At 48.7% G+C, this 25,852-nt stretch overlaps 1 protein-coding gene across 1 annotated transcript; it reads left to right on the forward strand.

The window, feature by feature from the left end:
* Nucleotides 1–87: 87 nt before the first annotated feature.
* LOC132320701 (uncharacterized) lies at nt 88–25,686 on the forward strand. The gene is made up of 13 exons (XM_059833552.1): nt 88–182; nt 2,366–2,543; nt 7,470–7,542; nt 7,768–7,851; nt 21,464–21,533; nt 21,735–21,861; nt 22,442–22,482; nt 22,757–22,853; nt 23,059–23,128; nt 23,683–23,783; nt 24,351–24,518; nt 24,882–24,971; nt 25,531–25,686. Exons 1-13 carry the CDS (start codon nt 88–90, stop codon nt 25,684–25,686), a joined length of 1,350 nt encoding a protein of 449 aa, XP_059689535.1.
* Nucleotides 25,687–25,852: the final 166 nt, after the last annotated feature.

Below are 25,852 nucleotides of genomic sequence, written 5' to 3' on the forward strand. Positions count from 1 at the left end.
ACAGCGCGGCCTCCAGCGCCCCAGGGCACTGTGAGCCACCACCTCCCGGCTGGAGGAAGCTCGCCGGGTCCTGGTGGCTGTGTGGCCATGGCAGGCACGCTCCTCCCAGGAATAACTGGGCCCACACAGCTCCTGGAGAACGGCTGCGAGGGCTCGTTCCTCCTCGCGGCATCACCTGGCAGGTGGGACACACAGAGCCTAATGGAGGGCTGCGGAGACGGTACAGGGAAGCCAGCAAGGGCTGTGGGCAGAGCAACAGCCCCGGAGCTTGAGCAACCTGCCGTGAGTGGGGAAAAGGCTCACCAGATCCACTGATATATTATGCTACCACAGCTGGTACACAAAAACATTAAGTCTCTAGTTTTTCTTCCTTTGACATTCAAATAGCCTGAAAGTAGGAGTGCTTCACAAACAGCTTATGTTGACCATGGTATCTGAGACTGGGCAATGCCTTATTGAAAGTTCCCACTGCGGAATAACCACTCAGCTGATCCTGCAGATATTTTTCACATTTGGTTCACATCCTCCCTTCTCAGTGGTTGCCTACAACCCTGGAGAAGACCAGAAGCCCTACCTGGACAAGTATCTGAGGTCTGCTGTCTAGCCATGCCCTGATCTTTTTTATATGGGGTACCTGTAGATCTTTCAAAACACTGTTTTCACAGAAGGTGTTCTGCTGCTGCTTCAAGCGACCTGTAAGGCAGCAGTAAAGCCTTCCCTAAATGCTGATAATTTTCCTTGAGCATCATTGTTCCCAGAGACAATATCACACCTAATGCTTATTTTCACAGCAGATCTGTATAAAAATCTTTGTAACTTGTCAAACATTTAATATAAAAAGTTTCTATGACTTGTTTTAGGCTTTGGGTTTTTTAATTTTATATGGAAGCTCTGCACTGACTTAATGGCTTTAAGGCTAGGCTGTTTTCTGTGAACAGGTTAGAGATGATGTTAAATTTTGTTTACACAGAAAATGAGTTACATCTTAGATGTGGCATGAATGAGGATCCCTGCATGGAAGAATAGTGATAACATGCAGTGGTAGAAGTTTGAGGTATCTGAGATGGGAAAGACATTTCTGGCACGTGAAACAAACAGTGCGTTGGGTAGAGGATGGGGCAGATGTCCGGCCTCAAGACACATTTGTACTGCAGCAGCTACCCTGACATTCAGTGTGCTTCCGTCAAAGTTTCATTTTAATTAGCCGCTGTTCCCCTGTTCCCTTCATAGATTTAAAAAAAAAAAAGAAAGAAAAAAAAGAAAAAAGGAACAAAGAAAGGAAGACAAAACTTGATATAAATCAAGTGTTGATCATTTGGGGAGGGAGGTAAGAGTTTCCTTTTAAGTCTAAAGGAGGAGGAGAGTAACACAAGAGGACACCAGAATCTGCCATTTACCTAGAGATTTCTCACTAAAGCTCTCAGAGACAGTCCTTTAGTTATGTAAAAAGTAACAGGAACCCAGGTATTCCTGACTCCTAGCTCTCTTGCTTAGTCCAAAAGGAAATGCCTAGTACCTGGCTTTGTTCAGTTGCCTACTAGGCAGTTTTCCCTGCCTCTTCAGAGGGGCAAAGAGTGGCTCACCACTGCAGCAATTGCTTTTGCAGCTGTAAACTTGTTAGCAGGCCTCACTGACTAAACAGGTTTGGAAATGAATCTGCTAGTTTTCAGCTGCTCTGGCACTGGAAACATCCTGAGGTAAATCCAAAAATCCTTCTTATGTGGAGCAGGTGATTGAGTTACTGGCATTTCTTCCCTTTTGAATGGCACAGAATGAGACATTGGTGTGGTATCTACTGGTGTAAGCAGTCAGTGTCAGAGAAACGCTTAAATCTGTATGCGGGGTAACATATACTATTTATTGTTCTCAGTGTTACGTCTCTGCAGAGCTTCAGCTCTGCAGCTTTGGAGACCTGCTGTCAGGCAAGGAGGAGGTAAAGGGAGCCACAGGGTCACAAGCGTGTGCTCCCAAGGAAGCTCTAGCAGCTTCTAATGAGCATGATCAGCTGCTCTTGACTCAGCGTGCCTGCAGCCTTTGCTGCGACGACCTGTTAATTAGGCAGGGCTAAGCACCCTTTTAGCTGGTGCTCAGGAGAGGCCCCTGTAAGAGGCAGGCCTAGACCACAGGTCCCAGAGTACAGCCAACAGTTACAGCAGTTTGTAAAGAAGGGGTCCTCAGTTGAATTTGTACCCCTGGAACAGCCTCAGACATGATACTGACATGCCACAGAGTACTTTCCCACCAGGTGTTGGAGTAGTTGTCACTGCTAGGTTAGAGCTCTGGATGGTGGGTGCAGCCCTCCAAGGCTGCAGGGAGTGCCTGCGGTCTCTCTCTGACCCCAGGTGAGATGGTTCTCTTCCTGCAGGAGGTATGCTGCCTTGGGGGATCTGTGCTGCCAAGAGGAGGAGTTACAGGAGGAAGTGAGCAGGCTGTGCAGCATCAGGGAAGAGGAAAGGGAGATAGACGGGATCTTCTCTGAGACTCAACAGCTTGAAGAGCCACCACCCCCAGAGAAGCTGGCAGTGTCCACCCCTAATATGAAGGTAAGTGCAGCCTCTGGAGAATGGAAAGGATGGAAGCTGGCGACTTCTGGCACGAAGAGGAAGGCTCCTACCTCACCTAAGTTTGTACCCTTACAGCTACAAACAAACAACTACAAAATAGGTTCACCGCCCTCAAAGTTGAAGAGGAGCCTCATGTGCCTTCAAGCAAAGGATCTGGTCCACCTGACCCTAAACCATGCAATACTACCAGGAAGAAACAGTGGTTAACTGTAATGGGTGGCCCCTTGCTACAGGGGACAGAGGCACCCATCTGTTGACCTGACCTATCAACTAGAGAGGTTTGCTGCCTGCCGGGGGCCTGGATCCAGGGTATTGTGTAGGGACAGCTGAAGCTTGTCTGACTCTCTGACTACCACCCCCCGCTGATCTTCCATGGGGGCACAAATGATACTGCTAGGGGAAACTTTGACAGTATCAAAAGTGACTGCAGAGCTTTGGGGGCGGTAGTCAAGGGCCTGGGGGCGCAGACGGTGTTCTCAGTCATGCTGGTGAAAGGAAAAGATGTGAGGAAGAAGGCAGTAATGGTACATGTCAATAGTTGGCTGCGGAACTGGTGTTGGTGACAGGGTTTGGTGTTCTATGAGCATGGGACCCTGTTTGCAGACCAGTCTCTGCTTGAGATAGATCAGTAAGCAGGGCAAAGCTATTTTTGCCAATAAGGTGGCTGACCTCATAAGGAAGGCTTTAAAATCAACAAAATGGAGCTTAAGTGGGGTCACTTCCAGGATTTGCATATAAGCAAGGAAGTGCCTACAAGGCACAATTACGGAGAAATGCCCAAAACCCTGTCTAGGACGTGAATGTACTGGGGTGCCTCTTTAAAGTGCGTACTAATGCGTGCAGTGTGGGAAACAAACACAATGAGTTAGAGATTTGTGGGCAGTTGCAGGGCTATAATCTTCCTGGGATCACAGGGACATGGTGGGATAGTTCCCTCCCATGACTGGAGTGTTGCAACGAAGGGATATAGGCTCTTTAGGAAGGATGGGAAGCAAAGATGATGAGGGGGTGTTGCCTTTTATGTGAGAGAGCAGCTGGCGTGCATGGAGCTCTGCCTGGGGATAGATGAGGAGCCAACTGAGAGCTTATGGGTAAGGATTAAAGAGAGTAAAGGTAAAGGTGATACTATAGTGGGTGTCAGCTATACACCACTAGGTGACTAGGAAGAGTAAGTGGATGAGGCCTTCTACAGACAGATGGGAGCAGCCTCACATTTGCAGGCCCTGGTCCTCACGGGTGACTTCCACCAGCCCGATATCTGCTGGAGGGACAACACAGCAGTACATAAGCAATCCTGGAGGTTGCTGGAGTGCCTTGACAATAACTTCCTCCTCCAAGTGACAGAGAAGCCAACAAGGAGAGGTGCTCTGCTGAACCTCTTACCCACCAACATCTTGTTGGGAATGTGAAGATCAAAGGCAGCTTTGGCTGCAGTGACCATGAGGTGGTGGAGTTCAGGATCCTGAGGGGAGGGAGGAGGGTAAAAAGCAACCTCACAACCCTGGACTTCAGGAGAGCAGACTTTGGCCTCTTCAAAGATTTTCTTGGAAGAGTCCCGTGGGATAAGGTCCTGGAGGGAGGAGGTGTCCAAGAAAGCTGGTTAATATTTGAGTACCACCTCCTCCAAGCTCAAGAGTCATCCATCCCAATGAACAGGAAGTCAGGCAAAAATACCAGGAGGCCGTCATGGGTGAACAAGGAGCTCCTGACCAAACTCAAGCACAGAAAGGAAGCATACAGAGGGTGGAAGCAAGGACAGGTAACTTGGGAGGAATATAGAGATGTTCTGGGAGCCTGCAGGGATGAAGTTAGGAAAGCTAAAACTCAATGGAATTGAATTTGTCTGGTCATATGAAAGAGAACACAAGGGCTTCTGTAAGTATATAGGTGACAAAAGGAAGACTAGGAAAAACATGGGCTCAGTGCTGAATGAGATAGGGGACCTGGTTACATAGGACATGGAAAAGGCTGAGGTCCTGAATGCCTTCTTTGCCTCAGTCTTTACTAGCAAGACCATCCTTCAGGAATCCCAGAGGCCAGGGGAAAAATGTGGAGCAAGGAAGATGTACCCTTGGTGTAAGAGGATCAGGCCAGGGAATACTTAAGCAACCTGGACATACATAAGTCCATGAGCCCTGATGGGATGCACCCACGACTGCTGAGGTAGCTGGCAGATGTCATTGTGAGGCCATTCTCAATAATCTTTGGTAGATCATAGGGATTGGGAGAAGTGCCCAAAGACTGGAGGAAAGCAAATGTTACTCCTGTCTTAAAAAAGGGCAAAAAGAAGGACTCAGGGAGCTAAAGGCTGGTCAGCCTAACCTTGATCCCTGGGAAGGTGATGGAGCAGCTGGTCCGGGAAACAATTTCCAGGCACATGAATGATGAGAAAATCATCAGGAGTAGTCACCATGGCTTCACCAAAAGGAAGTCATGCTTGACCACCTTGATAAACTTCTACAATGTAATGAGTGTCCTGGGAGGTGAGGGGAGAGCAGTGGATATTGTCTACCTGGACTTCAGAAAAGACGTTTAACACTGTCTGCCATAAGATACTCACAGAGAGGGTGTTGATGTATAGTGCGGATAGGTGGATTGAAAACTGGCTGAATGGCTGCTGTCAGAGGGTGGTTATTAGTAGACCAAAATCTAGTTGGAGGCCAGTAACTAGTGGTGTATCCCAGGGGTCAGTAGTGGGTTCACTCCTGTTTAACATCCTCATTAATGATCTGGATGATGGGGCAGAGTGTGCCCTCAGCAAGTTTGCTGATGACACACAACTGGGAGGAGTGGCTGATGCACCAGAGGTCGTGCTGCCCTCCAGAGGGACCTCCACAGGCAGGAGAAATGGGCTGACAGAAGCCTCATGAAGTTCATCAAGGAGTGAAGGGCAAAGTCCTGCACCTGAGGGGGGAACAACTCCACGCACCAATACATGCCGATGTTCATGTTCAACCCCAAGTTGAACAGGAGGCAGCAATGTGCCCTTGTGGCAAAGGTGGTGAATGGTATCCTGCACTGTGATAGGACGAGTGCTGCCAGCAGGTCAAGGGAGGTGATCCTTGCCATCCCCTCAGCACTGGTGAGACCACACCCGGAGTGCTGTGTCCAGTTCTGGGCTCCCCAGTACAAGAGAGACATGGACACACTGGAGAGAGTCCAGCAAAGGGCCAGTAAGATGTTGAAGGGACTGGAGCATCTTTCCTATGAGGAAAGGCTGAGAGAGCTGGTACAGTTCAGCGTAGGGAAGAGAAGGCACAGGGAGGACCTCATCCAGATATATAAATACCCGGAGGGAAGGTGCAACGAAGACAGAGCCAGGCTCTTTTCAGTGACAGGACCAGAGGCAATGGGCACAGACTGAAACACAGGAGGTGCCCTCTGAACATCAGGAAACACTTTTTTCTGTGAGGATGACTGAGCCCTGGCACAAGTTGTCCAGAGACGTTGTGGAGTCTCCCACAGTGGAGATATGAAAAGTCATCTGGACATGGTCCTGGTCAACCAGCTCTACGTGGCCGGCCCTGCTTGAGCAGGAGGTTGAACCAGATGACCTCCAGAGGTCCCATCCGACCTCATTCATTCTGTGATTCTGTGTGATTCATAGGGCCAATCAGTTACATACCTTGATAAAAGTAGTGACAAATAACTTCCATTTCCTTTTCAACCTTAGGCCTCACACGGTGATAAATTGCCTAATGCTTCTGCTGAAAAGGTCTCTAGAGTGCTGAAGTACCAGTAGTGACCAGGGTAAAGCTTTTTAACCAAATTCAAGTGCTATATGAGGGAGCAGAATTAGGCCAGTGAGTAATACTTACCAGATGATTTTGCCATTGCTTTCAAGAGGGCTAGTATTTTAGATACGCATCTCTGAGAGCTCGTTCTGTGATTTACTTCTGCTATCAGACCTAGATCAGATTGTTCAAAACATGGGCAGTTCCGACATTTAGTATCTGTATGGGATCACCTGGCTAAACCTGTTTCGGAGCACAAAGGCGAGATGCAGGGAGTTGTGATTCGACTCAGCTTTGTCTCACCTTGACAAATCCTTATCTGTGCAGAGACGACCTGGGGGGAGCTGCGGAAACGGCTCAGCCCGGGGTTGTCTGAACTCTGCCGAAACCCGAATGGAGCCTGAATGATCCCTTAACAAACAAAATGCCCTGAGTACCATTCCACCACTATTCAGTAGCTTTGTGTGCTAGACATCACTAAATTACCATATAGACTAAGGAGCCGAGCCATCAAGGCACCAGAGATAAACATTCCTGTATAAGCCTGCCCCCACCCATCAAATCAGGGAATAAAAACCGTAAGGTTTGGACAGAAAAATGGGGAGAGTCACTTTTCCAAAGATACAGCTGGCCTGTAGGAGATTCTTTCCCCCTTGTCCAGGACGCTGTACAAGGTAACTTCCCAGGGATTGAGAGGCCTTACCTGAGAGAGAGGGTAAGTGATTAAGAAACATACGTATGGTATTTGGCATGCTTTAAGATCGTGATTAGTGCACTCTTTTTTGTAAGGTATTAATATCTAGCGCGCTTGTGAATTGTGTATTTAATTGCAATAGTGCATTCCTCCATTGTACCCATAAAAGAACCTGCAACAGTGGCGTATTGGACCTGTGAGTGAAGTTCAAATAAATTGTTAATTTGAACCTGACAGTGAAGTCTTTCTCTCCGTCACATTAATTGGCGTAGTCGGCAGGATACAATGGAAGAACTATTGCAGAAACATGGTTGTAAACCCGCTCCCGGGGATAGGGAGAAGGCTAAGAGGTTGTGGAAAAGCAAGGAGAAAGTGGTGGAATGGGTAGAACAATGTAAAAAGGAACAAAAGAAAAAAAACGGAAAAGGTAAAGGTATCCTGTGTACTGTTTTTGGAGTATGTTTAACCTGTGCACAGGAGGAGGCACGGAAATCCGAGACGGCTAAGAAAATGGGTACAGCCGACCCGGAGGAAAGTGCATTAATTGACTGTAAGAAAAAACTCTGTGAATTGCAAACTGAAGCAGAGGCTACCAAAGCTGCTTTAGAGGCAGAACGAAGGGAAAAAGAGGCCTTAAGGGCTCATGAAGGTCAATTGGAAGTTGAGAACATGTTTTTGAAAGATGAATTAATTGCTGAGAGAGAAAGGAATCGGAGGTTACAGGAAAAATTAGATCTGTTATTGTCAAATGCTCCGACTCCCTCTCCCTCCCAAGTCAGGAATTTAGTTATGTGTGCCGATCCTGATACTTGGGACGGGGACATCTGGGGTGACCCAGATGACGAGCCCAAGCAGGCAGGTAATATTGAAATTCGACCCCTCATTAAAACGGAGGTGCAGTCAAATGATAGAAATAATCGAACATATACTACAACACGTATCACTCCGTGGTCCGGACCCGAGCTTGCGCAAATGCAAGAAAAATTTTCACGCAAGCCAGGGGAAAGTGCAACTGAATATTTATGGAATGTTTCACTAAAAGGAGGAGATCGAATCTTGCTGAGTGAGGAGGAAGCTAGGGGATATTGGGGTCCTGGTGTATTCCTTGATAGGGGTCCCGTGGGCAACCAACCCTTAACGCTTAGAGTCGCCCACTGGGCAGGCGGGATGGATTCTAGAGAGCGAGGCGAACCGCTGGCTATTAAAACTGCTGGGTTATCCGGGCTGGCTGAATCGGTGCAAAAGGCCGCCTGTATACAAGCCATGTATGAGCGCGGTGAGCAGGGCATTCCCCTTGCCACTCCAGTGGATCCGGTCCACCTTAAACCGCTGATTAGAGGTCTCCCTGAATCTCTGAAAATGTATGTGCAAAACCTAAAGGAAAAGATTGCACAGGCGATTGATCATAACACTCGCAATCCTCATCAGCGACCGCAGCCCATTTTAACATGGGGGGAACTATTACAAGAAATAGTGATTTACGGTAGAGAGATGGGCTGGTTAGAGGAAGGTTCAAGCTTACAGCGCCGGGTCCGGCAGGCACGGTTTGTCGGGCAGAATAATCCCCGCCCCCCTCGACAAACCAATTCTCGTTTCGACACTGAGCGTAACGAATTGTGGAGGAAGGCGTTGGCATTAGGAATACCCTGATCAATGTTACATGGGCAGTCCACAGAGAATATTCGTATAATGGTAAACCTGGTGGAGCAGCCTACTAGCAAAGCTACAGAGCGTACTGATGTTGTTAAAACACAAAACCCTTCTGCTCCCGCGAATCCTTTTTTAGATTTGAGGAAGGATTTGATAAATCTAAAAAACTAGAAAGCGCGGGGGGTATTTCAGGCCGACCCACCCGCGTAATATCTAACTTAGAATGGCCTAACCATGTCAGTGACCGACATATTATTTTAGCTACAGGCCCCAGACGAATTCCTGTAAATTTTTTAATCGACACTGGAGCTCAAATAAGTGTTATCACAGAAAAAACAGCAAAAAGGTTAGGATTAGTCCCCACCCGGAAGAAAATAAATGTAATAGGTGTGACTGGAGCCCCTGAAATCAGACCAATTAGTACAGTCTGTGTTTGGCTTCCAGGAGAAAACCGCATGACTAAAATAAAAGCAGTCATCGGTCCTTACCGTAATAACATTTTGGGATTTGATGTATTAGCAAACAAAGTCTGGAAACTGCCAGACGGGACGGTGTGGAGCTTTGGAGCTCCACCATGTGAGGTCCGGTTACTGGAGACAGCTGTTAGACTGCCTCCTTCCCAGGTAACGAACGTTCATCAGTATCCTCTACCAGCTGCAGCCAAATCGGGGATCAGGGAAGTAATTAAAGACCTGGAAGCCCGTGGTATTATAATCAGGACACACTCACCCTATAATTCTCCAGTATGGCCAGTACGTAAACCGGACGGTAGATGGTGACTCACAGTTGACTACAGGAGGCTCAATAACAATGCCATGCCACTCACGGCCGCTGTCCCTAACCTTGCTGATCTCGTCACCCAGATTCAAGCTAAACATCATACATGGATGTCCACCTTAGACGTTAAGGATATGTTTTTTATGATTCCTCTTCAGGAGGAAGATAAACCCCAATTTGCATTCACATGGGAGGGAGTGCAATATACTTTTAATCGGCTCCCACAAGGATACAGGCATTCTCCCACTATTGCCCATAATGCACTAGCAAAAATATTGAAGGAAATAAAGGTACCAGATGGGGTAAGCATGTACCAATACATTGATGACATTTTAATAGGTGGAAATAATGAAGAAGCAGTCAGAGAAGTGTCTAGTAAGGTTTGGGACACACTGACTTCATTGGAATTAGAAATCCCTCCCACTAAATGTCAGGGACCAAGTCAAGAGGTTAAATTTTTAGGAGTTTGGTGGTCAGGAGGAGCCGTGGCTATACCAGCCGATATCCTGGAAAAAATAGAAGCTGGTAAAACTCCAGAAAACAAAAGGGAGCTACAACAGATACGTGGGACTTTAGGTTATTGGCGGAAACATGTCCCTGGATTTTCTATAATTGCTAGGCCCCTGTATAATTTGATTAAGAAAAATGCCCGGTGGCAGTGGACCCTTCAGCATGAGGAAGCCTTGAATTTGCTGATTCATGAGCTTCGCATATATCAGACTTTAGGCCCTATACACCAGACAGACCCTATACAGATTGAGTGGGGGTTCAGTGAACATGGTTCCCATTGTAATTTATACCAACGGGGACCAGAAGGCCCTGACAGACCCTTGGAATTCTCTTCTCATTCATTCAATGATACTGAGCAGAGATATACTGATTGGGAAAAAGGTATGTTATCACTAGTGCGAGCAGTAAAAAAGGCTGAGCGGATTCGCACAAGCCAAGATATGGTTGTCCAGGGTCCTTTCCTTCTCCTGGAATCAGTCAGGAAAGGGACTCCTCCCCCTGAGGGAATTGCCCAAAAACCCACTGTCCAGAAATGGTACTCCTATTTGGAAGGTATTGGTCAGTTAGTTACTATTACTGAAGGGCCAGTAAAAATATCTAAATTACAAAAGGACGTTAACGCTGACCTTTCTATGTTAGTCAAACCTAACAAGCCATCACCTATTTTAGAAGCACCCCCTTTTACAGCTGAGTCAGATCAGTCAGGAGTATGGTTTACAGATGCTTCTGCAGTTCGGAAGACCCAAATGTGGCAATATACAGCGGTGGCTTTAGAGATAAAAACAGGAAGAACTGAGATTGAGAAAGGAGAAGGTAGTGCCCAAATCGGGGAGCTAAGGGCTGTGTTATTAGCTGTGAAACATGGAGCTCAAACTGTATATACTGACTCATATGCAGTGTTCAAAGGGGCAACAGAATGGATAGGGCATTGGGAAAATAATGATTGGCAAGTCAATCGGGTCCCAGTGTGGAGAACAGAGGACTGGAAGCAGCTACTGGAAATGGGAAAGGAAAAGACACTACAAATAGGATGGGTAAAAGCCCATGATAAAGCCATAACCGAAGTTGCTCAATGGAACAATAAAGTTGACTATCTCACCCGCATACATACATTAGACGCTGACGAGAGTACGGATGCACAGGAGTGGGTAAGATTAAGGGAATGGCTACATGAAAGGCGGGGCCACACTGGGAAAGCTGATCTGTATAAGGAATGCCAAGCCAGAGGGTGGCCTGCTACACTCGCTGACTGTGATCAGACAATAACACACTGTCCACAGTGTCGCCTGCGATTAAAAATGAATCATCCGAATCAAGGCCCACCTTTACATATTAGGGCAGGGAAAACACTCTGGCAAACTTGGCAAATTGATTACATTGGGCCACTTAAAACTTCTAATCATTATAGATATATCCTAGTAGGTGTAGAGGTGGTGTCCGGATTGACCCAAGCAACCGCAACCGTGACAGCATCTGGAGAATGGACTGTTCGAGTGTTAAAGGAATGGTTCAGTATTTTACCAATGCCTTCTGTCATACAGAGTGATAATGGTTCACACTTCACAGCAGCTATTGTCCAGGAATGGGCAAGGGGAGAAGGTATTGACTGGGTCTTCCATACCCCTTACTACCCTCAGGCAAATGGAATAGTAGAACGGATCAATGGATTAATTAAAAGATTCGCAAAGGTCCATGTATCCAACTGGAACCTGAGACTATCTGAAGCAGTTCATACTGTTAATAATAGATGGGGTGAAAATGGAAATGTAAAGATAAAAGCGTTTTGTCCTACTGGAAATTTAATCTCCAAGGAACCACACAAAATTGGCAAATTCCCCATACAATTGCATTCTGGTCAACCAGTAATGGTCAAATTACCTCAAATTGGGGTTGTACCCCTGATACTGACTAAGCCAAGGGGATCATATGCATGGGAAGCAAAAGATAACTCTGACCACATACATCGAATAAGTAGTAGATGGATCATACCAGATTTCTAACTGACTCGTTGTCGATCATATATACGGTCGAGCAGCACTTTTTCATTTATTTGCAGGTGCATCCCAACAAAAGGAGGGACGAGGATTACGACGGGGTGGGGACCTAAGAAGCATTGACCCAAAGTATGAACTCTACCTAACTGGAATGGACAAGCTGTGCAGAACTTGAATGTGGACCAGAAGTTTTTATTTGTTTGTTTGTTTTCTGATTTTTGCATGTTGATTTGATAAGGATAATTGTTTGTTAACCTAAGTTTTAAATAGTAGGTGCTATGTCATGGCTATGATTGTAAGGCCTTTTGTGATAATAGTCATTAGCTCTTTAATAACCATAGGTATAAGTAGACAATCGAGGATATGGAACAGACAGCCTCGGGCTTTTAAACAACATGTTGATGGTTCCCCAATTATAAATCACACTGAACCAAACAATGTGATCTATAAGATGATACAAGGTTTTGCTCGTATGCTTAATTTTTCTCATGTGACAACCTGTTTACCTCTACCACATACCCCCACTCAGGGGATCCCCATAACAGCTCTCCCTGTGGATATAGGTAAGAATTTAGATTGGCTCTGGAATCAAAATAAGTCTATTATTTGGGGTGAATTTGAATGGAAGTGGCCATTTAACAATACATTAAATCGAACTTCTGTTTGGAGTCTAAATTGTTCCTATGCTCCCCTTTGTCGGGACAATAAGACTGTGGGCTGTAGAGGCAAACAACCACAATTTTTCCAACAGCCGTGTTCCAAACACCCTTGGGCAGATACACGGTATGGGGATAAGCCATACTGGGGAGAACGTTTAGTTCTCAGATATGTGGAACCGGTAAACACCCAGTGGTGCTTTGAGTTTCTGTCAACACCCAGTAATTCATGTACGTGGTTCAGTGTAATGCAGGGACCACCTGCTGATTGTTTATGGTCTCATGTCCATGAGGAGAGGAGAGATGACAAGAAGGATTGCTATCCCTGGCGGTCTCGACAAACGGCCTCGACACAACCCAGTGTAAAAAGTCCTCTGTGGAATTGCAAAAATATTATAAATTGTACCACCGGAAGGGATCTGGAAAACAGTTGGTTGTGGTTAATCCCTTCCTTACGGCATTTGATTAGTGTTGCCTGCTTGTGTCAAAATTACACAAAGCCATATCCTCCAGTAATGGGGTGTAACACCAGTACAAACTATAAAGATTTAAAATACCATAAGAAATCCTCCTGTCAGATCCCTCAAGCCATGGGCAATTGCGATGACTCACCTATATATGCTCCACATCAATTAACTTGGATATGCTCAGATGGGACTATTACAGATATGTTAAACCCTATTCATCCCGGTCTGCAATGTACTTTAGGAGTACCATCATTATGTCCTTCTTACTACTCTGAAAAATTTATTTCTCAAGGACTGTGGCATTCCAAACGAAGTACAGATGTTACTGATTGGACTGTATCCCAGAAATTGGCAGTATGGGCTGAAGGATTCTTTGGGTTAGGAATAGGTAACCTTAGAACTAGAATTATGTTGTCCAATTTAACTGCACAGGTGGAAACATTAGCAGGCCTTACTAAGGACAATTTTGAATTGCTCAATACCCAAGTGCAAGCAGTCTCGAGAGTCGCACTTCAAAATCGACTTGTGCTGGATCTGATATTACTCAAAGAACAAGGGGTGTGTGGACACTTGAAGGCGAACCATGAACAAGAAGAATGCTGTGTTACAATTCCTAATGTATCACTACCTCTGTGGGAAAACCTCCAGAAGATGAAGAAAATAGCGGAAGTCACACATGAGCTGCAGGACCAAATAAAGTACACTTGGTTGGGAAATATCTTTGGTAAAATAGGATGGGTATTTACAGGATGGATTACTAACTTGTTGCAAACATTGATTGTTATCATAGTTTGTATTATTGTAGTATGCATTGCTGTTAGTTGTGTTAAAAGAATTATTGTAAAATCTATCTCTCAGGTAAAGGTTCACCTAGAAACTGGGGAATACCTGGCTCTACTTAAAGACTCAGATGAAAATTATACAGATACATTGGCCGATGATAACATATCGGTGGTGGAATTGTGACTCAGGTCACGGGGTGGAATGTATGGGATCACCTGGCTAAACCTGTTTCGGAGCACAAAGGCGAGATGCAGGGAGTTGTGATTCGACTCAGCTTTGTCTCACCTTGACAAATCCTTATCTGTGCAGAGACGACCTGGGGGGAGCTGCGGAAACGGCTCAGCCCGGGGTTGTCTGAACACTGCCGAAACCCGAATGGAGCTTGAATGATCCCTTAACAAACAAAATGCCCTGAGTACCATTCCACCACTATTCAGTAGCTTTGTGTGCTAGACATCACTAAATTACCATATAGACTAAGGAGCCGAGCCATCAAGGCACCAGAGATAAACATTCCTGTATAAGCCTGCCCCCACCCATCAAATCAGGGAATAAAAACCTTAAGGTTTGGACAGAAAAATGGGGAGAGTCACTTTTCCAAAGATACAGCTGGCCTGTAGGAGATTCTTTCCCCCTTGTCCAGGACGCTGTACAAGGTAACTTCCCAGGGATTGAGAGGCCTTACCTGAGAGAGAGGGTAAGTGATTAAGAAACATGCGTATGGTATTTGGCATGCTTTAAGATCGTGATTAGTGCACTCTTTTTTGTAAGGTATTAATATCTAGCGCGCTTGTGAATTGTGTATTTAATTGCAATAGTCCATTCCTCCATTGTACCTATAAAAGAACATGCAACAGTGGCATATTGGACCTGTGAGTGAAGTTCAAATAAATTGTTAATTTGAACCTGACAGTGAAGTCTTTCTCTCCGTCACAGTATCCTGTGCACAAACTCTAAGAGGTGGAATCCCTGACTTTTCTAACTTTTTTTTTCCTTGCGATCATGCAAAACCTTTTGTGCAAATGTGTATCTTAATCCTTCTGCTCTTCCCAGAGTAGGGTGAGGTACGCGCTTATCATACTGTTTCTGTTGTATTGTCCTCTGATTTTAGAGTTAAGTATGTAGTTAAAATATGTACTATCTCACCACTGGGAAGTTACACACTATACTTTTATCAGTTGCAGAACTCCATCACACAGCAGTAAGCATGTCCCTGCAGAGCAATGACAGCAAAAGCAACAGGTGCTATTTACCGTGAGTTCACTTACCACAAGATGTCACCAGTGTCAAACATAAGAAAGTACAAAAAAACTTCACAGGCTAATTGTTCAGGAACTATATTTGCAAAGCTGATTTGCAAAATACACATCCTGTCAAAATCATCACTGTTGTAAAAATTGGGCCTGTTAAAGCAAAATTTTTTGTAATACATACAAGTGACTGGTGGTACCCCAATGTATAGTTTTTCTAAAATCTCATCTACCACTGTTCCCTCTTTACTAGGCCAAAATTATTATAAATGTGGTGTTTGTTATTTGTGCCTCCTGCTGTGTATGTGCACATTGTGTCAATGATACTGTTGCTGTGAATAACACTAGAATGACTAGAAAAACACTAGAAATGGAAGTTCAAGAGCTTCAGGCACATGAGAGGTCTTTGAAGCTAAGAGGGGAAAGAGATTCCCATCTGCCTCCAACTTTAAGTAGAAACATTCTCTTAACTGCATGTTGTGTCTGAAAATTTACCTTGACAATGCTGTGAAGTGAAACAAGATTTTTTTTTTTTTTCTAGAATTAATTTTGAAAGGGCAAAGCATATTCCTAGAACAATTTTTAGGGATGAGGTGTGAAACATTTTTCAGTGGTGTGTTTTGGCACATCCCATTAAGGTAACCGTTGACTATTCACAGTACTCATCCAAAACAAACTAAATGCCATCCTCCTGAGGTGTTTGCTGGTAAATACTGTATGCAGTATCACTGGAATTTATTTGGAAAACACAGTGTTGTAAGGCAGTGGAAAATTTGTCGTAGCTCTGAGGTGCTCAGCACGGTCACTATGTCTCAAGTCCCGCATCTTTATAGGGAGGCATCAGCAACCAAATACGACCTCTCAAATTGGCAGTCTCAGTCTTCCTGCAGACCAGCAAGGCAAGGCATACAGGTATCATGAACAGGGAGAGCTGCAGAGGTGCCTCTTTTCTTTGACATTTGTCTGTCCCATGACCTGATTTGAGTCTTCTTTAAAATATCTTTTCCAGATGCCCCAGTTACTGTTAAATCGCACAGAGTGCAGTCAGGCTGTTTGCTGCTTCCCTGTGGCAGCTCAATGAAAGTCTAGTTCTCTTGCCCTTTCCTTATGTCCTAATTACTGCAGTATCATTCTTTCCATAGGATCTGGCATTAGATCTGTTTCCTCCCTTGTCATCTACTAAGGAGCTATTCAGACATCAGTTTTACTGACTGCAGTTGTCACAGAATGCCATAATATACCATGAATATTGGAAGTACTGGAACTAATTGCATTTGGATGAATAGTGGAGTGAAAGTCTGAGCAACATGAAAGCCCACCTGTAACTTCTAAGCGTAAGTGTTCAGCTCGGCACTGCCTAACTAGGCAGTAATGACAAAATACCTGGGTAGTGTAAAGTGGATGTACAATGGAGCAGTATGTGTTCTATTGTAGTCAGACTGTCTTAGCCTCACTTTTCCATCTACTTCATCTTCTTGTAGTACATTTGATACCACAGAGAACAAGCCTCTCACCAGTGCTGCCAGTTTCATGACGAAGCAGTAATAAATGCATTTTGGAGAATGTAAAGCGACAGTGTAAAGAGAGCTTTTGCCAACATCAGTGGCAGACACAGGGAAGAATGCAAAACTTGCAAAGCTCTCAGATCCAATCTCCACAATCTATTATCTAAAGCAATTCTTGGCATTAGCGTGAGCAGTCACCAATGTCTCTCTATGTCTTTTTTTCTTACCTTTTTACAAACTCATCTTCTTAAAACAAACTGCGTGCTGCTCGGATGAATACACATAGGCAGAAATATTCTCCCTTTTCTGCAGAAAAAACTGTTAAGTAAATGTATAGTATTAACACAAGAGAGGTCTTTCCCTTTTTATTTGCGTTACACTGGTTTCTGAATTTATTCTGTCAACAGGATATACTAATGTATTGAATAGCAATATTCAAAATTCTGTGTTGCTTGTTTAGGATGAAGCGAAATGTAAGAATTCAGAGACTTGTTCCAACATTGCTATTCACATGGTGGAGCTGCCAAATGGAGATTTGATAAGGTAAACATCTTCTCAATAGCATATACTCACCAGAAAGGAGGGACATCAGTCTCATTCTGTGCCCAGTCTTTCTCCTATCCTAGCTGACCTCAGAAAGTAAAATGTTAATGCATTATCATCTGCAGTGAGACAGAGCACAGGGGAAAGAACAGTGGAAGGAAATAACTGAAATATGAGGCCAAGGTACCAAGAAATTGAACTTGAACATACACTTGTGAAAAAAGACAAAGAAAATCCCATCCACACACTGTACAACAAACCTCAAAAGAAAGAAGGACTTGCAGATACTGTGCCATTTCTTATCAGCTTTGATTGAAAGAAAGCCCCCAGCCATTATTTGTTGAAAGAGCAGGTTCTGCAGTGATATCTCTGATCTTCCCAAAGGAAGAAGCAAAATGGCAGAGGACTGTGAAATCCAGCTACTCAAAAGTTGAGTTTCCATTAAGACTGTTCTTGAAAGGCACTTGAACATTGCAGCTGAAACGGAGGTTCAGCCATACACATTTCTGCCACCAAGAGGGGATGTCCCTGCCCCCCTCAAATGAGTGACATGCTGAGTTACAGACAATTGTCATCGTATGGCTATGTTGGTCCTCAAATGTAATGGTTACGACTTGAGGTATTTGTCCTAATTTTAGAGCTACATGAACCAAAAGGCCAAAAGCCAGAGAAGCTTCACTGAAGCAGGAAGTGCAAATTTCGTATCTGAAAAAAGCTGGGAGCCCACAGTACCAGCAATCTTCATATCTAACTGAAGGTCCTGCAGTACGTGACTGGCAAGAAGAGGTAATACAGATGCCTGATTTCGTAGAAAGATATGGGGCAAAGCCTTGCATGAGCCAAGAGCCAGGGACCAGGGCTCTTGGCTATGGAGGATTTTTGAGTTTTTAAAACTTTCATCCCATATGCCCTTATGCCATGTCTCCAGCATGGGGTCATCTGCTCCTTGCACAAGGCTAATCTTTCCTGTCCTGAGCCTGGAGTTCCTATTTGGAATTGAGTTCACTGGGGACTGGGCTGAAGTGGATGCAGGGATGGCAAATCCACCTACACTGCGATCACTGTCACAGACTGGGTCTTCACTAGGAAGAGGGTTTTTGGCAGTCCTGTGGACTAGTCAGAGCTCAGTGGCTGTCTCATTTCTTATGGGATCGCTGCATGCTACAGTCCTATTGCTTTTCCTTATTGTTGCCATGTGCGTGTTCTTCTAAGGCTGGCATTTTATTCTGTTTTTCCATTATTGCAGAAAGCATTGCATCTTGCAGAACCATACAAAGACCCAAGTCTGCTGCAGTAACTCTTCATGATCAGCCTGTCGGGACAGGCCCAGAGGTGGGGGCCTCTTCATTCAGCTCACTTTGCATGTCATGGGATTGCACCAGAGGCCCCTTGGTGGCCTCCTGGAAGGGGTCTGTAGTCCTCAGGTGTGTTCTAGCATGTTTGTGTCCCTCCACCTATTCGTGGCCCTCTGCTCTCTTGATGTCCCCCCACCCCAGCCATGTAAGGCTCGTTATGATGCCTGGTAATGTTCAGAGGCCTGAATCTGTCTTCTACTTTTCTTTAATTACTTTCCATTCACATTTGAACTTTACTTAATCATTTCATTCACTATTATTAAAGAATGTTTTATCCATTTTATTACTGTGCTTTATATTTACATGAAAAAAACCCATACATGTATAGAGGTGTATATATACAAAATAGTGTCTGTAAGCATAAATAAAATATATACTTATACTATTTTGTACACTCCATTATATACATACATTTCTATGTATGTGTATATATATGTCTTGGGTGCTCGTGTGTCTCGCTAAGGATGCAGGTGCACAGCAGCCCCTTGGTATGGAGTCATGGCTACTTTAGAAAGACCAAAGGCCCAGGCTTTACTGCAGAGCATGATGTTATACGGCATGGAATAGGCCTTTGGTCGATTTGGGTTGTCTGTCCTGCATGTATTCCCTTCCAACCCCTTGCCTATTCACTCGGGGACACACAGAGAGAAACAAAGACTCGATGCTCTGCATTAACCAGGGGCTACCCAAACATGGTGGAGGCTCAGAGGCCAAGGCCTCACACTGTTGGGTATGGTTGGGACCGGCCATGTCTGGCACCGGGCAGCCACGGCCTCTCCTCACAGAGGCTCCCTCGGCAGTCCCCCCGCTGCCAACACCTGGACACAGACACCCAATACACCAATGCACTGGGCCAGGGTGTCTGGAGCGGCACAGGTGCCTGGGCAATGACAGGCAGCAGACTAGGTGGAGGGACTGTGGCCGGTGGAGGAGCCGTGGCAGGGACATCTGCCGAGAGGCTTTCCAAGGCCTGTCTCCTGGTCAGGGCCTCTGCATTGGCGGCTCCCCCCTCTCTTTGCTCGCATGGTATGGAGACAGTGCAGTGATCCGTCTTTATCCTCTTACAGGTGCTCACTCTCATCACGACCCGGCAAGGCCCTGCAAGCTGGCTCGCCCCAGAAGGAGCCATTGCCGTGTCCTGGGTGCTCGTGCGTCTTGTTGAGGATGGAGGCACGCAGCAGCCCCTTGGCACGTGGTGGGGCCACTTTGGTGGCTGAAAATCCCCTTGACGATGCGGAGCCAGAGGGGCCGAGTGGGCCAAAGCCCCATGCAGCCCCAGCCCCTGTCACCCAGAGCCAGCGCCCCCTCCTTGCCCACAGAGAGAAACAGAGGAAGCCTCGGTGCTCTGCAAGCACTGTTCAGCACCGGCTAGAACGCTGGTGTGTTTTCAACACTGTCTAGTCACAAACGCAAAGCACCGCGCCAAGTGGGCAGCGGGGTCTCTCTCCACCCCCCCACTCCCCTCTAGCTGTGTCTGTGATGTCACAGCCATGACCTCACACCGTGCAGGCCAGGCCTCTGTGAGGTCGGGCACTGTGGGCCATAAGGTGTGAGCCTGGAAGGAGCTCGCAGTGTGCTGGTGGCTGTGTGCCTGTGGCAGGTGTTCTTCTCCCGGCTAGCTCCAGGAGATCTGCCCGGACAGGCAACACTCCTGTGGCTGAAGGAGGAGAGGATAATTTCTCACCAGCATGAGGAGGAGAAGGACTCCTTCAAGAGCACGAGGGGCTGCCCTTCCAAGGAAAGGAGCTGGCAGCAGCCCAGCAAGATCTCAGAGGGCCCAGGGCAACAGACGGCAAGGGCCTGCACGCCGCAGTGCTGCAGAAAATGAGCGTAAGTTCAGTGCTGCCTTTCACACCATGTTTGCACCAAGCCTGCCTGGCTCGGCTGGGACCCACGGCCGTACAGAACCACCATCATCCTGCCCCGAGGGAGGCCTGGGGCCACCTCGCCTACGTAGCCATGTGGAGCTGGCGACCATGTCCATGTCTTTGTGGCATACTGTAGTAACTGCGGGGTACCCCAGGACTCGTGCCACCCTCCTCCCCCAGACATGCTGTCGGTGCCCTGCCTGCGAGGGGATCCTGCCCGGCCCTCCACCCCCCGCTCCCAGGGTGCGCCCAGCTGCCCCCCTCTACAGGGCATAACCACCGCCCTGCCCCTGCCGCTGCCCCAGGGAGGGAGGAGCAGCCCCTACCTCCCTGCAGGGAGCTGACATGCACCGGACCGGTTGTATTGGGTTTGCGTGGCAACGGTTTGGTAGCGGGTGGGGGGCTGGAAGCCCACGCTGGAGCAGGCTCCTGGCAGGACCTGTGGACCCATGGAGAGAGGAGCCCACGCTGGAGCAGGTTTGCTGGCAGGACTTGTGACCCCGCGGAGGACCCACGCTGGAGCAGTCTGTTCCTGAAGGACTGCACCCCATGGAAGGGACCCATGCTGGAGCAGTTTGTGAAGAACTGTAGCCCATGGGAAGGACCCACATTGGAGAAGTTCATGGAGAACTCTCTTCCGTGGGAGGGACCCCACGCTGGAGCAGGGGAAGAGTGTGAGGAGGAAGGAGCAGCAGGAACAACGTGTGATGAACTGACCGCAACCCCTATTCCCCGTCCCCCTGCGCTGCTCGGGGGGAAGAGGTAGAGAAAATCAGGAGTGAAGTTGAGCCCAGGAAGAAGGCAGGGGTGGGGGGAAGGTGTTTTTAAGATTTGGTTTTATTTCTCATTATCCTACTCTGATTTTGATTGGTGAAAAATTAAACTAATTTCCCCAAGTCAAGTCTGTTTTGCCCACAATGGTAATTGGTGAGTGATCTCCCTCTATCCTTGTCTCGAACTACGAGCCTTTCGTCATATTTTCTCTCTCCTGTCCAGCTGAGGAAGGGGAGTGAGCGAGCGGCTGTGCGGGGTTTAGTTGCCGGCTGGGACTAAACCACGACACCGGTGTCCTCACGAAGCCTCCTCAGGCTTTTCTCCGGTTTCTTTGCCCAGGGTTGGTCTTCAGTCTGGCGGTAGTTGTGGGCTCCCTCCAGAGACTCCTCAGCACAGGCATCTCCACCCTGTGAGTACAACACTGGTACAGTGTGGACATGGCAACAAGAGGTGCCAGTGGGTCAGGGTGAGCACGGGGAGGCTGGTGGTGCTCCCCAGCAGGAGACCCTGGCTCCTCCAAAATTGCTGCTCCTCAGCTTGGGAGAGACAATCCCCCTATGCAGGGCTCTGCCCTTGAGTGCTGCTAAGCCCAGGACTCCCTCTTTTTCAGGAAAGAAGTCATCACCTTGAAAAAGAAGAGGCTCTTCACGATCCTGATCTTGATGACCCTAGGGGCTCTTGGTCAGTATTCGCCTCCTACCAGCGGAGGCACAGAGGCACGGAGTGCGAGCTTCAGTGTGAGGGAGTGGAGCTGGTCGGGCCCTTCCAACCTCCCACGTCTGCAACTCAGGGAGCTATCAAAATGCTCACTACGCGCAGAGAGGGGAGGGGAAACGGGGCGTAGCTGTGGGGCACCCAGCGTGCCCGGAAACCAGGGCTGTGCAGAGCCCCGAGGCCCAGGGAGAGGGTCCCTGCTCGGAGCCACAAACTCTCTCTGCACCCTTTCCCCAAGTCCTCAGCCAGCCTCTTGCCACCATGGTGTGGGAGGAGACGGTGTGACTACAGGAATCGTTAGAAACCCTAGTAAAATAACTCCCTCTCGGTGATGTGACTTACAGCTCACGCCTGCTGCGGGACCTTGATGCTGATGTGGACGTTGTGGACAAAGGATGTACCACAGGTGAGTGACTGCAGTTGTGGGACAGGCAAGTCCCGCAGAGGAGCAGTGTTGGCGGTGGGTGGGTAAGTCACCCTGTCACCAGTTCCAGGCAGTGACCCAGGAAATCAGCAGCAACTTCTGCCTTCCTTTCCTAGAGCCATCGGCTCAGGAAAGCCCTGGCAGCTCTGGGACTCAAACGGAGAGCCTTTCTCTTTCAGGTGCTGCTGGGGCAGCCTGCAGCCAACCTGAGGTCCCTGCGGTAAGAGCTCTCTCCTTTCTCCTGACGTGCAGCACATTTGGTGGGGTAGCGGTAGATGAGCCCGTGCTATTTGCACTCACTGGCACAGCACCAAGGGTCATGCCTTTCGGTCCTGCCTGGGCCTTTTGGGAAACCTGGAGGGGAAGGGAAGTACTCAAAAACTGGAGAAAGAAAAGGGGGCTCGAGCCCCTCTGTCTCTGCTCCTCCCGAGCTTGGAGGCTCCGGGAGGGGCTGGGCAGCTCTCTGACAAGATCTGCTTTCCCGGTGTCTGCAGGAACACGCTCGCTCTGTGGGGGGAACAATCGCAACAGATGCAACAGCTGAGGGATGAGGTGGCACGCCTGGCTGCAGAGATCGGCACTATGAAGAAGGTGATCCTGCACTTTGGGGAAAGGGGGCTGGGATGAGCAGGGCCCAGCACAAGGCGCTTCCTGGGCCAGTTGGTGGGCTTTTCCTGCTCAGCCCGCACACCCATCCCTTGCCAGGGGCTGCTGGTTGAGCTTCTCCGCTGTAAAGCCCCTTCTCCTGGCCAGGTCTGATGTGGTCATTTCCGTTGTTCCTTTGTGCCTTTCCCAGGAAGTTCAGCAAATGAGAGAGGCAGTGTCTGCAACCACACAGATGTCTGATTGGGCTCTGAAAAGTGCAGGTACGGACAGACCTCAGATCCAGGCAGTCAGCTCTTGTCGTGCTGGGCTCGTGCTTGGTGTTCCCGAAAGCAGGCTGTGCTGCAGACTCTGCTCTCCGAGGCAGAGGCAGCTGGGACCAAATCACGGGGCCCAAGAGCATGACTCTGGCAGAGCAGCTCCCTTGGGCTCACGCCAGTCCTGCCTTCGGGATCCTGGCTGGTGCCACTCGCATGCCCCTGGCAGCATTTTTGCCCTCTCCCACTCCGTGGAGCTTTCCTGGGGAATGAAAGCGTATGGCTGGGTCATCCTCTGCTGTCCACACAGTGGGGCCTTTCTTGGGTCTGCTGCCCTTCCTGGGGGGGCTTGCTGTCTCCCAGCACCCACAGACCTTCTCCTTGTGCAGCTCAGAGAGAAATGCCATCAAGAGTCATGGGGATCCCCTCCTCTTCCTGGGGCACCTCTGAGCGTGCAGTGCAGTGTGCAGGGCTGGCAGGCAGCCTTACAAGTCACCTGCAGCCACAAGGTCCACTTAGACTGGGGCCTCTTGCAGTCAGCTGCTCTCTTCTCCCTGCAGGGGCTGCCATCGACCTGCACAGATCATCCAGCAGCTCTGCATGGCTCTGCAGGGTGTTTTGGTTCCTGTGTGCTCCACACGTTCTGGATACCTTTGTGCAGGTACAGCAGCAGAAGCCGTCAGTGCTGCTTCTCTTGCCTCTTACAAGGTTGGGGCAAGCCCTGGGGCTTCTCCCCTCAGGCCAGAGGTGTTGCTCAAGGCCATGGCACTGCTCACTGACACCTGAGGTCTCACACAGGTCTTGGCTCCCTAGAAAAGAGCAGTTGCCCTCAGAAGGGGGCTGAGCTGAGCTGAGCTTCCTGCCCACCATCCCCGGTCACTGCTGGGTGAAGGAGCTTCTCCTTGGCGACCCCATTTCCCTGCCACACCTCTGATTGTCCCTTTCCCCAGGGGGTGGTGGAGGGTGGGGGGAGGCTGCAGAGCTGCTGGCCAGAAACAGAGCTTTCTTGAAAGCCCTGACTCTGGTGCAGGGTATCAGATGTTTCCCATATTTGTTCTTTCCCGGGCCGGGAAGGCGGCGGGGTACTTCTCTCTGCTTCCCAACACGCCATTCATTTTGAACACAAGCACAGCCCACAGGTGCAGTGCCTCCTGTGCTTCTGCCTGCATGGGAGCACAGCGGGCCCCATCACACCCTCACGTTCGTTGCCCTTGCCCTCTGCTTTCAGACGGATGCTTCCCCGGGATATTGCTGGCCTTTCCAAGGGTCTGGGAGTGAGGTGCTAATCCGGTTGCCTGCACAAGTACGACCAACGGCCGTCACCGTACAGCACGCCTCCAAGATAGCCTCTCCGCTGGAGACTGTCAGTAGCGCTCCCCGAGATTTCACGGTCTCTGTAAGTCTCTGCCGGGCACTGGGGGTTGGGACCTGGCCACAGGGAAAATCTGTAACGGAGACTTGCTGCTCTCTGCGCATCTGCCAAGACTCGTGTGCTCCCAAGCACGGCCGTTCCCGGAGGGGACGTTTCAAGGGACATGCGGGGTGTTGTCAGCCCTCCTAAGACTTGCTCAGTGCATTTTGGCCCAGCACCTCTGGGCCCCTGAGCAGCACACAAGGAGGAGACTCAGCCCAACCTCATCCTCGGCCAGACCACGTTGGATCCACAGGAGTGGGGTGCAGATCAGGGGCAGGATCTGGCATGAGTGTTTCCTCATGGTCGGGTCAAGCCTGACCTGCTCCCCTGTGCTTTATCTCCAAGGGACTGGATGAGGAAGGCGAGGATGAAACTCTGCTGGGGACATTCACCTACGCCGTGCACAAAGAGCCCACCCAGACCTTCCCTCTGCAGGTACAGAGAGTGCGTGCGGGCAAGAGGCCAGGGCAGAAACACCGCTTGGCCAGCAAGTCACTTGCAGAAGGAGTGTGCATGGTCCCTGCAGGGGCAGGGTCCCCACCCTGGCTGAGAAAAACAGTGGTGGGATCGGGAGGGACAGTGGCATCCGGCAGGGCGGCAAAAGCAGGACGAAGGCCGCATTGGCCCCCACAGCCGACTGGGTCCCTGGAGCTGCCTGGCTGCACCCGCTGGGCAGGCGGTGGCAGGGAGGATGCCCAGCACCTTGCCCCAGCAGCAGGAATTTCCCCAGGGCCCCGCTTCCTCGGCACCAGCGAGCCTCAGGTTTCCACAGCTGCCCGCCACGCTCTCTAAGGCCAGGCGTTTTCTCTGCAGGGGCACAGGGGTCCATTGCTGCCTGGGTGGGAGAAGGGAAGGAGGGAGAAGCTGCCTCTACGGCCGGGGCGGGACCTGGTCCCGGAGCAGGGGCCGGGCTGGCAGAGGAAGACGCACAGAACCTGCTCTCACTCGTTACACCCCAGCAGTGACGCTGCTTTTTGATGTGGTTTCTTTGCAGAATGGGAACCCCAGAGCCTTTCGGTTTTTGAAACTTGGCATACAGAGCAACTGGGGAAAACCAGGATACACCTGCATTTATCGCGTGCAGGTGCATGGGAAGATCGTGGGATCGAGTGCCATCGGCCAGACACGTGTGGAGACCCTCCCTCACTAAGAATTAAAGAGGAAAATGGAGAAACAGACCAGAGGGATGTGGCTGTTAGTCTGGTGCAGAGCATGGTGTTTCAGAGGCCCTCTCAAAGCAGCCAACTTGTGCCTTTCGCAGGCTGAGGCCTTCCTCAGGCTTTCCGCTTTCTCTCCGCCAAGGGGATGCGTCCTAA

Source organism: Gavia stellata, chromosome Z (genome assembly GCF_030936135.1).
Source record: "Gavia stellata isolate bGavSte3 chromosome Z, bGavSte3.hap2, whole genome shotgun sequence".
Classification (NCBI taxonomy): Eukaryota; Metazoa; Chordata; class Aves; order Gaviiformes; family Gaviidae; genus Gavia; species Gavia stellata.

What these genes read in the sequence shown, in the direction of transcription:
- LOC132320701 (XM_059833552.1), top strand. Translation starts at nt 88, where the DNA reads ATGGCAGGCACGCTCCTCCCAGGAATAACTGGGCCCACACAGCTCCTG. An exon ending in TGTCCACCCCTAATATGAAG is followed by an intron (nt 2,544 to 7,469) that starts GTAAGTGCAGCC and finishes ACCTGTGCACAG; the next exon opens with GAGGAGGCACGGAAATCCGA. An exon ending in AGCACAGGCATCTCCACCCT is followed by an intron (nt 21,534 to 21,734) that starts GTGAGTACAACA and finishes CCTCTTTTTCAG; the next exon opens with GAAAGAAGTCATCACCTTGA.